Source organism: Rutilus rutilus (genome assembly GCF_951802725.1).
Source record: "Rutilus rutilus genome assembly, chromosome: 3".
Taxonomy (NCBI): Eukaryota; Metazoa; Chordata; class Actinopteri; order Cypriniformes; family Leuciscidae; genus Rutilus; species Rutilus rutilus.
In genome coordinates, this window is record NC_140211.1 from 55,438,009 (window position 1) to 55,453,432 (window position 15,424).

Consider the following 15,424-nt stretch of genomic DNA (forward strand, 5'->3'; position numbering starts at 1 on the left):
ACATTTTATATGAATATGTGTTATGGAATAACAACAACAACAACATTTATTTATAAAGCACATTTAAACACAATATAGACACAAATCTCATAATCACACACACACACACACACACACACACACAAATCTCTTTTCTATGTTGAAATATATTTAACATTTTCATTTATTCCTGTGATCAAAGCTGAATTTTCAGCATCATAACTCCAGTCTTCAGTGTCACACGATCCTACGTGATTTTTTTTTTTTTTTTTTTTACAGGATTATTTGATGAATCAAAAGTTCAAAAGAACAGCTTTTATTTGAAGTAGAATTTATTGGTAACAGTGTAAACATCAGCATTGTCACGTTTGATCAATTTAATGCATCCCTGCTGAATAAAAGTATTCATTTCTTTCAAAACACAATGTAATTTCCTCTATTATAAATCAAATGTGTTTGTATGTGTGTGTGTGTGTGTGTGTGTGTGTGTGTGTGTGTGTGTGTGTGTGTGTGCGTGTATGCAGTGTGCATTTTGTGTGACAGGAAATTACCAACACAATTTTGAGAAATATGATGATGTGTTTTACTCCTCCATGGTGACAGAAGCTCACATTCACCTGTTTGCACAATTTATCTCCACGGATGAGCATGACAGTGAGTCGGCCAACAGTGTGACTTACTGTATCCCAGACCAGATCCAAGTGCCAGGTCTTTATCCAAGCCACATTCCAACCCTCACAGAGACCTTCTATTATCATCTGACATCATCTCTGGGTTACTAGTTTACTGACCCACTAACATTCCACACTAAATGCCACATGCCTAAACACTTGACCAGTTACTTGCCACCTAGCAGATGCTTTCTCAAGCTTTCAGTGCACTAATTGTAGGGATAATCCGCCTGGAGCAACCCGAGGGCTAAGAAGAGCCTCACCAAACTGAGGTCTCAGGCACTCTGCTATTCTTGGGAAAACTTTTGACACTTTTAGCGCCACTCATTCATTTCCAACCTGCCATTAAACATTGCCAGATTCACGTTTATCTGTTTTAGATGAAACTGAATGCACTTTTAGCACATCTCACTGGACATTTCACTTTGAAAGTGTTGCGAAACGTGCAAGAAGCAACGTATCCTTTTGCAGAAATGTCGCATGTATTTCCAATGAGCCTGGGTTGGACAATTTGGTCTTTGATGAAGAATCTAACAATTTGATTAGATGTGTCCATTTTCTGAAATGATGACAGTGACAGACTTTGGAATGTTTAATCTCATAGCCATCTATGAAAAACAATTTCGATATTTCACATAGGCTGTGTCTGAAATCGCCCCCTATACCCTTAAATAGGGCACTATATGAGGGAACAGACATTTTTAGTGGTGTCCGAAACCATAGTGGACGTTATCGAGTGCACTCATTCCCACAATCCACCGCAATAACGAGTGTACAACCGATGTGCGCTCAACGGCTAGAGAATACACATAATACACTGTGAGAGTTGCGAGGCGAATTAATTCCCGCGTCTCGCCAGAAGATGGCGCTCGCAACTGAATCATCCATCCATTAGTTCTCCAAACCGCTGGTCCAATATGGCTACAGCGTAATAACATACAGGTATAAAATCCTTTTTGATTGATTATTAAATAGTTTAATTAAGTTTATACATGCTAGTTTCCATGATACAGCTGCTAAGCTTCAATTATTATTAAACAACAACCACAAACTAAGCAAAAGCATCATTGCTTCCGACGCACTCAGTGTCCGAATTCACTCACTCGGTTTCATTCACTCCTTCATCTGAACTATATTAGTGGAGTAATGTAGGGAATAGTGAATGAGGGTACAGGGTGTCGATTTCGAACACAGCCAGACTCGTGTCGTGTGTGTGGTATTGTTTAACACAGGGTGGAGTCTTAGAGGAGCAGTCTGGTGACCTTTGGGGTCATGGTGTCAGGTCTGTTTAGTCTGCCCTTTCTGATCATTCCTCAAGAGATAGACACAGAGCTCGCACCTAACAAAAGCATAGAGAGAGGGAGGACAAAGCATGATGGAAGAGTGGGAGCGTCTGAACGGCACTTGTCAGACTATGAGTAAAGCATTGTCACACGTAAGGTGGAGATGGAGGGGATTTTTTGTGTTTGTGTGTGTTGACACCTCAAGGTCACATGAAACCAAATACAGCCAACAACGCCTTCACTCACACCAGCCGTATCTGTGTGGGAAAATCTCCAGAGCGTGTACACGAAACTATTTTATTGATCGATTCTCTTTAATTTCTCTCTGAAAATAAGCCAAACTACTAACAAGGTTGTGTAAACTCCCACGCACCAAAAACCCACCCTCATTTCTTCCTTTCTTTATTTGCTTTCTAACAGATATAACCTTTGCTCATTGTAACGTGCATGTCAGATAAAAACAAGGAAACAAAGTAGTGTTGAAGGGACTGCATTCTCATTGGTCACTCATATATTTTTTGCATTTCATCAGAAAATGTCTGCAACAGTTCAATTCCAGATAAATATGAGGTTTTTGAATTATTCTTTTTTTTAAACTAATGCCTAATGCAAGGGTGTTTTGGGTGGTGCTAGGCGGTTATAATGGGACATCTCTCTTCAACAAGCCGCATGGTTTGAAATATAATTAATAGCTAAATAGTAAATGTGAGCAATAGTAATAGTGAAGCTTGCATTAGACAGCACTCAGTACATGTGCTCAGTTTGGTCTTGTCCATGTTGTCATCTGCTTTTCAAAGACATTCAGGAATCGCCACCACAAGTAAAACAAATGAGGATGTATTTCCCTTCTCTCTGACGCCCATTCATCCATTCATCAACCTCTGGACAGCCATTTCGCCTTCTCTATTGTTCTGTATTAGCTTTGTAAGAAAGATAAAGTGGAAAATCAATGCAAACCCCATTACCATAACATGCTTATGTCCATTATAGTCAGTGTGAAGAATCTTATCGTGTGCTCCACAAAACAACATTAAAACGTTGACTTATTACCTGTACCACAGAGACATGTCAGTATTTTGATATTTGCAGGTGATTTCAGTTCGATGTTTCGACATTTTCAAGTATGTCAGGGCTCTGTTCTAAAATATAGAGATTCATGATCCAATTCGTCAAGTATGAGTGTGTATTCCATAGGAGAGAGTGTATTGTGTATTTATGAATCTTGGTCTGTTTTTTTTCCCAGAGCAAGCGTGATTGATGTGTTTGGGATATTATATTGGGATATCCATCCTGGAATGACCAAGCTCATGGTTCAGCGATCAAAATCAATAATTTGCTTGAGAAAGTTTCAGTGGTATATTATTAATGTGAACCTGTTTCAAGTGTATTATTAACTGCAAGATAAAACTAAATGCTCGTGACTTTGTGTGTTGTTGTGTCAGGCTTGTAGCTCTCTGACTCCACCTGCTGCTGTGTCATCATACTTCAACTTAAACTGAGGATGTGTGCATTAAAAAATTCATTTTTTTTTTGTGTGTGTGTAATGTCAACATTTAGTAATTTAATACTGAATGAATTTGAACTTTTGGTAACACTTTACTTGCATTTATATTTAATAATTTAGCAGAAGCTTTTATCCAAAGCGACTTACAAATGCCTTTATGCATAATGCATTAAAGGTATACGTAATGCACTTTATAATGCATTATATCTTTAATAAATAATTGTGACCAACGCTAAAATTAATTATAATATATTGCAGATTCGTTGTTACATCTGAAATTGGTTGTTTGTCATGTGTTTTAGTGCATTAGCCTTTCTAAAGGTGTGTTCAATGAATAGATAAAGTGTGGTTACAATTATTAATGCATTATAAGGTGCATTAAAAGGCGTAATTAATGCATTAAACATAGTTTAGTAAAGTAAAAGTGTTACTGAACACTTAAAAAAAAAAAAAAAATTGATTTCCAACTTTTTAATAAAAGGTTTTCACCAGGAGAAAAACCAAAGACAAAGTGAGAAACTTTTATTTCAGTAGTTGGGTTGGTAGAAAAAATATGAATAGAAATGATAAGCTGCAGTCCGAGCATTTCTGGACTTATAGACTTTTATCTATTTACATCCAGAACAATAATGAGCTATATTCTCTATCTCTCTATCTATCTGAAAAACAGATAGAGCTTATTAAGACTTGAGTATATTTTTCATTCTGTAGTGTCATTCTTTAATGTAGCGTCACCTTGATATAGTACATGTACGCTCGCACTCACTCACTCACTAAAAGGCAAAATAATCTTTGTAAAACCTTCCACAAACACTCCCATAAAAGAGCTAGCTGTTAAAAAACAAGCACAAAGAGCCACAGAAAACAACACGGCAAAGTGCTTTCCTGCACTAGAAGATGTTCGGCAGTAAACGGTAGGGCACAGCGGTGGTGTAGCGCTCCCAGTCCTTGCCGTACTTGTTTCCGCAGCGGTGCTCATCACGAATGCAGCGGTGCACCAGTAGGATGGTCATGTAGACGATGTAAAAATAGGGCAGTAAGTGACCTCCACCACAAGCCATGCAATACGCCAGTGAGCCCATCAAGTCGCCCGTGTAGTTCATGTGGCGAGCGACTCCCCAAAACCCTGAGGTCATCAGTTTGCTCTTGTGAAGGCCGCCGTCGGCCGATCGGTAGGAACACTCCACGAAGGTGGGCTTCTTACCCCAGATTTTGCAGTTCCCCTCTGTGCGACGGAAAAGGTCTTTCTGGTGGTTGGTTGAGCGGAAGATGTAGTAGCCCATCAGACCCAGGATGAGGACGCCTGTGGCGTGGGGCGTAGAAAGCTGGATGGGGTTGTAGACCAGGTAAAGGCCCTAAAGAACAAGAACATGAATCAAGATCTACATGGCATTACTCTCCTATTGAAGCTGCGTATGAGGTGAAGGATCTATGGAAGCTTGTTTCCGCCACAAAATAAAACATTTTAAAAGATAATTGCAACTTTTTATCTCACAATTGCGAGTTTACATCTCGCAATACTGACTTTATTTCTCAGAATTGCGAGATATAAAGTCAGAATTGCATGAAATAAAGTCACAATTGCGTGTTATAAAGTCAGAATTGCGAGATATAAAGTCAGAATTGCGTGAAATAAAGTCGCAATTGCGTCTTATAAAGTCAGAATTCTGACTTTTTTTCCTCGCAATTGCGACTTTATATCACGCAATTCTGACTTTATAACACATAATTGCGAGTTTATATCTCGCAATTCTGACATCTTTCTGACATATAAAGTCCAATTCTAAGGGAAAAAAAGACAGACTTTTCTTTTTTTTTTTACCTCAGAATAGTTTATATCTCACAATTCTGACTTTATATCTCACAATTCTGACTTTATATCTCACAATTCTGACTTTATAACACGCAATTCTGACTTTATATCTCGCAATTGCGACTTTATATCATGCAATTCTGACTTTATATCTCGCAATCGCGACTTTATTTCAATTCTGAGAAAAAAAGTCACAATTCTGACTTGATATATCGCAATTGTGAGAAAAAAAGTCAGAATTGTGAGATAAAAAGTCGCAATTATTACTATTTATTTATTATTCATTCAGTGGCGGAAACAAGCTTCCATAAGGATCAGTTAAATTATTAGAGCTGCACGATTAATCGTTACAAGATGGCGATGGCGATTCAAACACCCATGTGATCTTATTCCTAAATGACAGTGATTCAGCTATGTCTATTAAACCTTTGACAAGTACGATCACATCGAACATCTGCATTGGCGCTGCCGCTGACACAGAGAGAGCAGTTGTCCTGAATAGGTATCATAGACTGTAAAAAAAGATGGACGACGTGTCTCTACATCCTTACACTGTAGAAAAAAAAGCCTAAATATTTTATAAATAACTATTGATATCTTAAGTCTGAGCAGTAGTAATCGTGAGGTGGTATCGCGGTCCCGCCCATATTCCCGCAGACTCAATCGCATTGGAAAAAGTTTATTGGAAAAACAAACACTTGAGCATACTGTAGGTCTGTGTGATGAAAACTACCTTAAATGACAGAAAAATAATATGACGTGCAATTGGATTTTTTAGTTTGGCCCGGCCCGTTTGATTACATGAAGAGGGCGGGTTTATGCCCTATACTGCAGCCAGCCACCAGGGGGCGATCAAAATGTTTTGGTTTGTGTGTGGCACACTTGATAGATATGAAACAGCTTCACAAACAGTCTTTTGAACCACACAGGATCATTATTTCTGTTACAATAATACAAATGATCATGGGGGATAAAACTTCATAGTTCTCTTGAGAAATTGAGCAAAGTTCAATTACATCGTTACACCAGTAGGTGGCGACAAGTGACTGTTAAAAAGTGTTTGTCACAGAATTATTATTTCAAGAGATTCGTTAAAAAAATGGTGATTCATCCAGTAATAAAACAAGTAAAGTGAAGTGAGTCATTGAATCATTCATTCATTCAACCAAAAAAAAAAAAAAAAAAAAAAAACATTAATTCAAATGAATTAAAACTGCAGGAATTAACATTTTGTCAGAACCTCTAGTAAATTACGTTATTTTGTTTAGTCGTCTCTTCAGAATCGTGATCTCTATTTTAAACTAAAATAATTTACCCTTCGCCGGGAGTTTGATTGACAGGCAATCTGACAAATCATAATTAACGTAGGTAGACTTGAACTTGAAAAACGGCGTGTACTGACTCTTTTTCGCGGTTGAAACAACATTCCTTCTGATGTTCATTCATGTTTATTTGATGCTATAATGAACTGATTGGTTCACGATCGGCGCTACAGCGATCTGTCACGACACATTAAAGAGCCACAAAAAGGTATTTATTGTTTAAATTTCTTAAAGAAAGGACTAAATTTCCTCCACGCTGTATTTTTCACCGTAAGAGAACATGATGTGTGGCGTGACAGCGCCATGGCTTGTCGGACGTAGCAACAGTAACTAAAGAGGGCGGGTCTTTTCGAACGGTCAGTTGTGATTCTAAATATATTCAGAATCGTGCAGCTCGATAAAATAGTAAATCCAATATTGCAGACGCCACAACCAACAGAAGCGCTGACACACACACCTGCAGTGTGTAGAGGAACGGGAGCCACACACAGTCTCCCCAGCCCAGGTACCAGCCAAAGTGATCATGGCAGATGTCTATAGTCTTGAGGTACCAGGCTTCATTCCAGAAGAAGTCCAATACATAGATGGCCTAAGAGAAGAAAGAGGGCACATTAGTCATATGAGGGAGTGATGGGAATAATATGGATTAAAAAACACTTTATGAATCAATACAGAAAAAAAGTTGCTAAATCTAGCCATAATCTGATCAATTGTGACTTATTAAATGTTATGCAACACTAAACCTTAGCTAAATTTGAACCCTGTAAAGCCTCCTGTACATTTCTAAGGCCTCGAAATGATCAACATGATCAAAACTTTGCTGAAAAACCTGTTGCACACAATCTACCACATGCTTTTTGTCGACTGATATTAGTACTTTTATACTATTTATACTTTTTTAGCAGGTAAAAACCTTTTTAGTATACTTTTAAAAACATGTTGTGGTATGTGTGTGAAATGTTGCGGTATGCGTTTTGCTGTGAAATCTTTCATAAAGTAATCATCAACTTTGGTTTACTTGATTATCCGAAACTTTTTTTTTTTTTTTTTAATAGATGCAAATTAGCTCAATGTGAGAAAGGGGTGGAGTTTAAGCCAACTAAATGAATGCACTAAACTAAAGTACGAAACACATCAACCTTTAACACTGCATGTTGTAGGACAGTGGTAAAGGTTTTGTACTGAAGTATGAGCAATAGTTAAGTTGTTTTATAGCGCCACCTAGTGGCTCCATGACTCACTTGCAAAACATTGACCAGGATCATGGAGTTGGTCACGTAACCGTACAGCTCCTGCTGTTTGGCAGCATAGGATAAGTTAATCAGAGTCCACGCCACGATTCCCGGCCGGCCATTGAAGAAGAGCTTGAAGTCGAACCATTCTCCTATACGAGGGTTGAACTCTATTCCCATCATGTAGTTGTAGAAGATGTTGCCTGTGAATTTACTGCAGATCAAACACGAACAAGACGTTTGAACATTTTACTACAAACATCAACAGGAATCAACAGGGTTTCTGTAGATTTTATGAAGGTCGATATAAGACTTTTTAAAGACCAAGAAAAGAAAATCTAAGGAATAAAGTCAAGGGAACACAACATGTGCTCTACATGTAAATGTTGAGGGAGAAACCTCAGTATTTGAGGTTCTTCTTCAGTATTTTTGTCTTGTTTTCCAGTGCAAATATCTAAAGATTCTTAAATCAAGATACAAAGCAAAGTGGTATAGGGTAAGAAGTCGTCTTGTTTTCTGTGAAATTGATCAAAATGAAGTGAGTTTATGATTAAAATAAATTCAAAACCATTGACATATATTTGTTTTTGTTTTAAGTGTAAACAGAAAAGCTTCTCCAGTAAATCTATTTAGATTTAAGAATGTTTAGATATCTGTACTGGAAAACAAGACACACAAACTGAGGCAGATATTAACTTTTTTTGCAGTGCATGCATCATTTAATGCCATGACTTTATGAACTGAAGCCTTTTGCTCTGATTTAAGATGGTTTTAACCCCTTCCTCATCACCCCCAATTTTGGAAAGTGCTGCATACATGACATACCCAAATTAAAAAGGTTGCTGCTCATAAGTCATTCTGAATAGACACATAACCAACATATATTTAGAAAGCCAACCCTTGAGAGTTTACAGTTCAAGACTCAAAATTAACCAGACTGTAATTAACATTGAGATATACAAGCTCAAACATAAAAACAAAAACAAAAAATATTAAGAATCCGGGATCACCAGTGATCCCTGACGGGTAAGGGGTTTTAAGGCCTTAAATTGTGGAATTAAGACTTTTAAAGACCTCCTTTAGTCATCATTTAATTGAAGCTGATTAACCCTGAATATTTTTTTTATTACTGAAGCCATGTTTAGCAAATAGCTTACAAAGAACGTGCGTTGTTCTTGTTCTTTTTGGTTTCAATATAAAATTACATGTGAAAAAAGATCTGAAATGATTTTACATGTATTCATTTGTTGAAGATCTGTGCAGAGTATTGTATGTACAGTAAATAATCAGAATGTGTTTTCTCACCAGTCCTCCGGGTTGGTAGGGAACAGATAGGCCTTTATGAAAGCGAAAGTGGACACGGCGTAGCCGAGGATGTTGGTGCACCATAACAGAGGGATCCAGTTGTCAATGATGATGGTTGGTGAAAACCAGTGGAAGTATTGAGCGTTAGCCACCCACAAAACATGAGTGATTATCCAGCACTGCAGACCGTTGACCTCGTACTTATTAATCAAACCTGACAATAAGAGAGAAAGCAACACATCCATATTACATCAATGAAATATGAATTAAAGTATTAAGAATAATTACGTCTCTTCTGCTCACCAAGGCTGCATTTATTTGATCAAAAATACAGAAAAAAATTATAATATTGTGAAATATTATTACAATTTAAAATGACTGATTTATATTTGAATATATTTTCAAATGTAATTTATTCCTGTGATCAAAGCTATTTTTTTTGCATCATCACTCCAGTCTTCAGTGTCACATGATCCATCAGAAATCATTCTAATATGATGATTTGCTGCTCAAGAAATATTTCAGATTATTATCAATCTTGAAAACATACATACATAAATACATATTTAAATATATATATATATATATATATATATATATATATATATATATATATATATATATATATATATATATATATAACTTTTATTCAACAGGGAAATTCATGATTCAAGTGACAATAAAGATACAGTATATGTTAAAAAAAAGATTTATATTAAAAAAAAAATCACTTATTTTGTATCACAGTTTCCACAAAAAAAAAAAAGCAGCAAAAACTGTTTTCAATATCAATAATACATATTAGAATGATTTCTGAAGGATCATGTGACACCGAAGAGTGGAGTAATGATGCTGAAAATTCAGCTTTGATCACGGAAATAACTATATTAAATTAGAAAACAAATATTTAAAAATGTTAAATCAAATATATTTAGCCTTGGAGGGTAAAATTATTAAAGTAATTATTATTAAAATCTGAATTATGCCAAACCTTTGTCCACCAGTGTACCACATCATCCAAAAGCTAGTCAATTGAGAAAATGTACATGAATATTTCTGATAAATGAATGATGTATTGTGTATGACCTGCAGGTGTTCGGGCACCGTCCTGAACTCCTCCAGCGTAGCCTGGAAGGATCTTATGCAGTAAATCTGGAACGCACATGTACAGCACCACCTAGTGTAGAGACAACCGAACCTCACAGTTCAAGGCCTGATCTTTCTCACTACAAGTGGTATTTGTTCTGTAATTCTGCACACCTGAAATGTGACCCAGACCGCGTAGATCTTGGCAGCGGCCCATGTGAAGGAAGGGGCCCGGGTCCAGATGCTGAGCAGGGTGGCCTCACCGTTGTAGAGGTCCAGTAACGGGTGGCTGATGGAGCACTGGTACTGATCACACGCCATGATGAAGAAAAACACGATGAAGGGGGCGAAGCACAGCAGCAGGATCACAGCGGTCAGAGAGAACCAGTCCACCTCCCTACAGGGATCCACAGGTTATCAGGATATTTTAGGATATCGGATTTTTATCGTTTCGATAAGAAAATTTGGCCGTTATATTAATGCCAACCGACGTCTAGACCTGCAATATGAAATATAGGCTCTTACAATAACAAAGGCGTAGTTTGATTACGCAACATTTGCTAAGAATTATGGATCTTGTCGTCAACGTCAAGCCGACCGATCTAATAATGTTTATGGATGACTGAATACATCGCGACGCGAGTCCCGCGGATATAAAAGGAATATGGACATTTCATTCTACCGAACTACAAACAAGTGCAGAATTACTACTCACAGGTCAGGTTATTAGACAAATTAAACTTGTGAGGTAACGCAGCGCTGTTTCACTTGGTCTAACATTACACTATAACACTAAACTGCATTTGAATGTGTTGAAATGTATGTGTTAGTTTGTCTGTATGAGACTAGCAGTAAGCTAGATCAACATTAGAATAACATACAGATCAGATTCTAACATTTTATCATTGTTGAACTATATAACATTGATTAGTTTTATGTAAATGTGCTCACCTGTTTAATAAAGTACATGTAGGAGCAGTCGAAGTCTCGGACGTGGAGCTCTCGTTTATATCTCGAAAACACCGCGCTGATATTGATTCTCGTTTTAGTTCTCCTTTTTTATCCAAAGTCTGCTTGCCATTGTCCATAATGTTTGAGCGAGGAACGAGCGTGCAAATAGACATTGCGAACTACACAGTTGTCCACGTCAGTCGCCTTGGTTACTATCAGAGGGCTCTGGTTGCTATGGCAGTACGAGCGGAAACCAGGGATAACACGGATATGACGCCATTGACGGCGACAAAACGGAAATAAAGAAACGGGACGTGTCTTCGAATTAAATTACAAATTTCTCCTGGTTTGAAAGTTGTTGGAAACAGTCGGGATAATGTAAGTACACAACTAAAAAATATATATAACATAGATATAGTGATTTTTGCTATTTTTAAAGCAAAAAAGTTACATATTGTGCCTTTAATTGACATTAACCCCACTTAAAATTTTTGATGTTTTCCACAATATTCCTTTGCGTCACCTGGCGGTCATTTTGCGAATAGCTTTGAAATGCGTCTGGTTTATTTTTGCCGCGGCGGTAATAGGCATTCTGGTTGACTACCTACTGTATAATGTATTATTTCCTTCAGCTGAGACGCTTCATATGCGCACTGTTCAACATGATGGTTTTGAACTGCTTGAAAGATGATTGATATCACTTCAAAAAGGAAAGTGCAACATGCAAGTCTGTCATATAGGCTACATCAAATTATTATAAAAACATTATAATTGTGTGTTTGGGACATGGCTTTTAATGGTGAGACTTTTGTTTTTGCATCCAGGCTCTCAAAAATTATATAAAAATCTGGATTTAGATTCATCGGCTTTCAAATATAAAGAATTATTGTTTTCATTTTTATTTCGATGCATTCCTAGTTACATTTACGAACAGCTGTTATGTTCCACTTAAGATTCAACTTTATGACGTAATTTATGCGTCTGAGTTTTGTGTTGCAACCGATTACTGTTTTACATTTTAAAAACACTTTATTTGATACAATTAACAAACATTATTAAATTACATTACACTCATTTATAGTTCATTTGTCATGAAACCGTGATGAATATAATGTGTATTTACATGTGTCTGGTCCGCTAACAATTGCATAAAGTTTATTAAAGCAATAGTTTATAAAAAAATTACATTCTGTCATTATTTCCTCATGTCTTTTGAAACTTGTATGACTTGTATAACTGTAAATAATGCATTCATAACGCCAGTGTTATTGATTAGTAGATTCCTTGGGGTGGCACACACAGGATTTAGTAACTGAACACAGAAATAGTAGCAAGCTAAACTTCTTTTAACCTAAGATCATGCCTAATTCATGTTCAGAATTCTGGGTTAAATCAGTAATTCACTTCAAAATAAAACTACTATCACATATACATTATAATATTGAACCTGACCAAACCAAACCATGTGTTATGCACAGTATGCCTGCCTTACTGAAACTACTACTGTCCGTCTACATGCAGTGTGTGTGTGCAGTGACTTACCATGCTCTTCCCCATTGAGCCGGCTCGTCTCCCCGGTCTTTCAGCCCTGCCTGTGCTCCATTAGAGCTTCCCTTCTGGCGCTTTCTCACAGCGTCGGCTGCCATCGTGGACGTCTGTGGGAGTGAGAATAGAAAGAGAGATTGGGGGGAAGAGCATAAGAATAACCTCTGAGATGGAAAACACGTGTCTGGCATAAGTGGAGAACAAAGTGCACTGTAGATAACAGATAACACAATGTAGGTGTTATGTATATGTGCTAAATATGATAAGAAATGACATTTGCATTAGCTGACAAAGTTAATGGGACATTCAATGGTTTTAAATAGCTTAGTTTATCATATAACACATCAGTTTTAGAGGAACAGGGTTGTTGCAATTAGAGCGGTGACATATAATGTTATCTCTCCAACTGATAAGAGGTTATGAATTGTGTGGTTATGTTATGCAAGCAAAGGTAGTTCCTCTGTCTCTCTCAATCTTTTTTTTTTTAATCTTCTTTTTTTAGGTTTATGGGTTTGTTCTGTAGTCAACTGTAAATTGTCTCGTCTTTTATTATATGACCATCTGTATATGAACAACATGCAGAAAATTACATGGCTTCAAATATGTAATATCGTAATAATTTATGCAACAAAATATTGAACTACTATGTACTTGTGTCCAAAAAAAAAAAGATTGATAGTAATTAATGTTGTTCGTGTTGTATTGCAATATATAAAAATATAAATATAAGTACAATGTAAAAACTTGTATGTACACAATAAGTGCATTGTATCAAATGATGATTCAATTAAATGTAAGTACATCGTAGTTAAAGACACTTTATATGAAATGGGTACAAAACTGAATAAAAAGGTGGATAGGATAATAAAAACAAAGCATGTTTAAAACTATGATGATATAAAAAATGATCAAAATCAATTTCAGTTGCGGCAGTTTCCACTACAACATAGGAAAGTTGCGCTAACAAAGTTTTAATAAAAATTTACCAAAAAGGCAACATTTTCAGTGAAGACAATGTTGAGATGAAATATGAGGCATCAAGGTAAATATCACTTTTGTGTCGTGCAAAAATATTCCTGTCTATTTAGGACATAAAATGCTAGTTACTATAGTTATAGGCTATGCATCATTATTATTATTATTAAACACAATACGTTATTGTAGAGATTTGGTGGAACTGACGTTCATTAATTTTTCAATAACATTTCATGACTTTTAAAGAGTTTATCGTCAGAAAATCAACAAAGCTGAAAGTGGCCAAAAACAGCCAATCATGTATCACGCAGAGATGACGTCAGGGGTTACCGTGCGTCATTCTTCTGCCAAGTCAAGGTGCTGTGTGAGCTTAATCCGCAATAAACCAACCGGGTGAAAGTGAAATACGACTCCTGCCCTAACATGCTTACTAGAGTGTAAGACTATAGTTATCATATCAATGTCAGTCTCCAATGTGACAGTTGTAATTACCCCATCCATCTATAGGTAAGCGCTGCATACGTACGCAGAAGAGAGATCTGTACATGCAACCTTGAAATATCGACTTAAAATAAAACGTAGATTTCAAATGCATAAAAGCAACTGTTCAAGGAGTAAAATAATGCTTACAGTTGAGGGGTGATGCTGCGCCACTTCACGCTGCCCAGATGTTCACAGTGCTGTAACGAGCAGCAAAGGGGCCCAATTCAAACTCCACCCATTAGTCAACGCCATGACAATTGATCCAATCAGAGAGAGACGAAAGGCATCCTCTTGTCAGTGATTGGACAAGCGAGACCTGAACCCATGAGCGCCTGATGAGCTCAGCCCATGAAGGGCTTCCAGCTGCACCACATTTACGCAGAAATGATAAATAATGACAAATTGCAATTCGCCAGTTTATACATTTTTAAAAGTGTATTTAAATTGTGTCTGTTGTTTGTCAAAATGTATGTTTGTATGTATTTTTCTTTTTCCCTTTTGATATGGACCCATGGGTCCGAAATAAATAATAATAATATAAAAAAGGCGTATTTACAAATAATCTAACACAATTATTGAAACTAAAATATCAGGCCTTTCCTAAACGCAATTAAAAAATATTTTTATTTTTATTGAAAAAGCAGCTTGACTCCATTTCATGCGTTTTTGTTTGTTTGTTTTAAATCTTTAAATACGTCGAAACTATATTTTAGGTTGATGGTAGTTTAATAATTTGACAGACCAGATTGCATGTTCTCGAGCAGAGAATGTTTAACCTCAATATATTTAAATTGTTTTCCTTAAGCGAAACTTTTATTTTAAAGTGCCTAATGATTGAGAAATGATAAATGTCCTATTACAATTCGTCAGTTTACAACAAGGAGTATTTACAAATAATTTCTTAATAAGGAAAATATCAGCCTTTTCATTAACACACTTAAAAGCTTTATTTAGTCCACTGGCACGTAGAATAATTACCGCATGGGGTGGATGAGCAAAAAAGTTAATAATAAATGTAATTTAATATTATATATATATATAATATAATATAATATAATATAATATAATATAATTATAATTATATATATATATATAATTCTTTTTTACTTTGGACGTAAAATAACAAAATATAATAAAACCTATTATTAAAGGTATTATTTATTTATTTACAATGTATTCTGGTGCTTTTTAGTGAAAAAGCAGCTTGACTCAATTAAGTGTTTATACTTAAAAATCCATTTTATTTACACCTTTTCTTGAGCAAAGTATGTTTAA

The 15,424-nt window shown here is 36.2% G+C and overlaps 1 protein-coding gene across 1 annotated transcript; it reads right to left on the bottom strand.

The window, feature by feature from the left end:
- Positions 1 to 3,944: 3,944 nt before the first annotated feature.
- On the bottom strand, positions 3,945 to 14,382 carry dhcr7 (7-dehydrocholesterol reductase). The gene is made up of 8 exons (XM_084404169.1): positions 14,297 to 14,382; positions 12,689 to 12,801; positions 10,370 to 10,592; positions 10,196 to 10,286; positions 9,110 to 9,323; positions 7,814 to 8,018; positions 7,030 to 7,161; positions 3,945 to 4,792 (listed from the first exon to the last, which is right to left on the bottom strand). The coding sequence occupies exons 2-8, from the start codon at positions 12,790 to 12,792 to the stop codon at positions 4,328 to 4,330; spliced, it is 1,434 nt and encodes a 477-aa protein (XP_084260295.1). The 5' UTR covers positions 12,793 to 12,801; positions 14,297 to 14,382; the 3' UTR covers positions 3,945 to 4,327.
- Between the last annotated feature and the right edge of the window lie 1,042 nt (positions 14,383 to 15,424).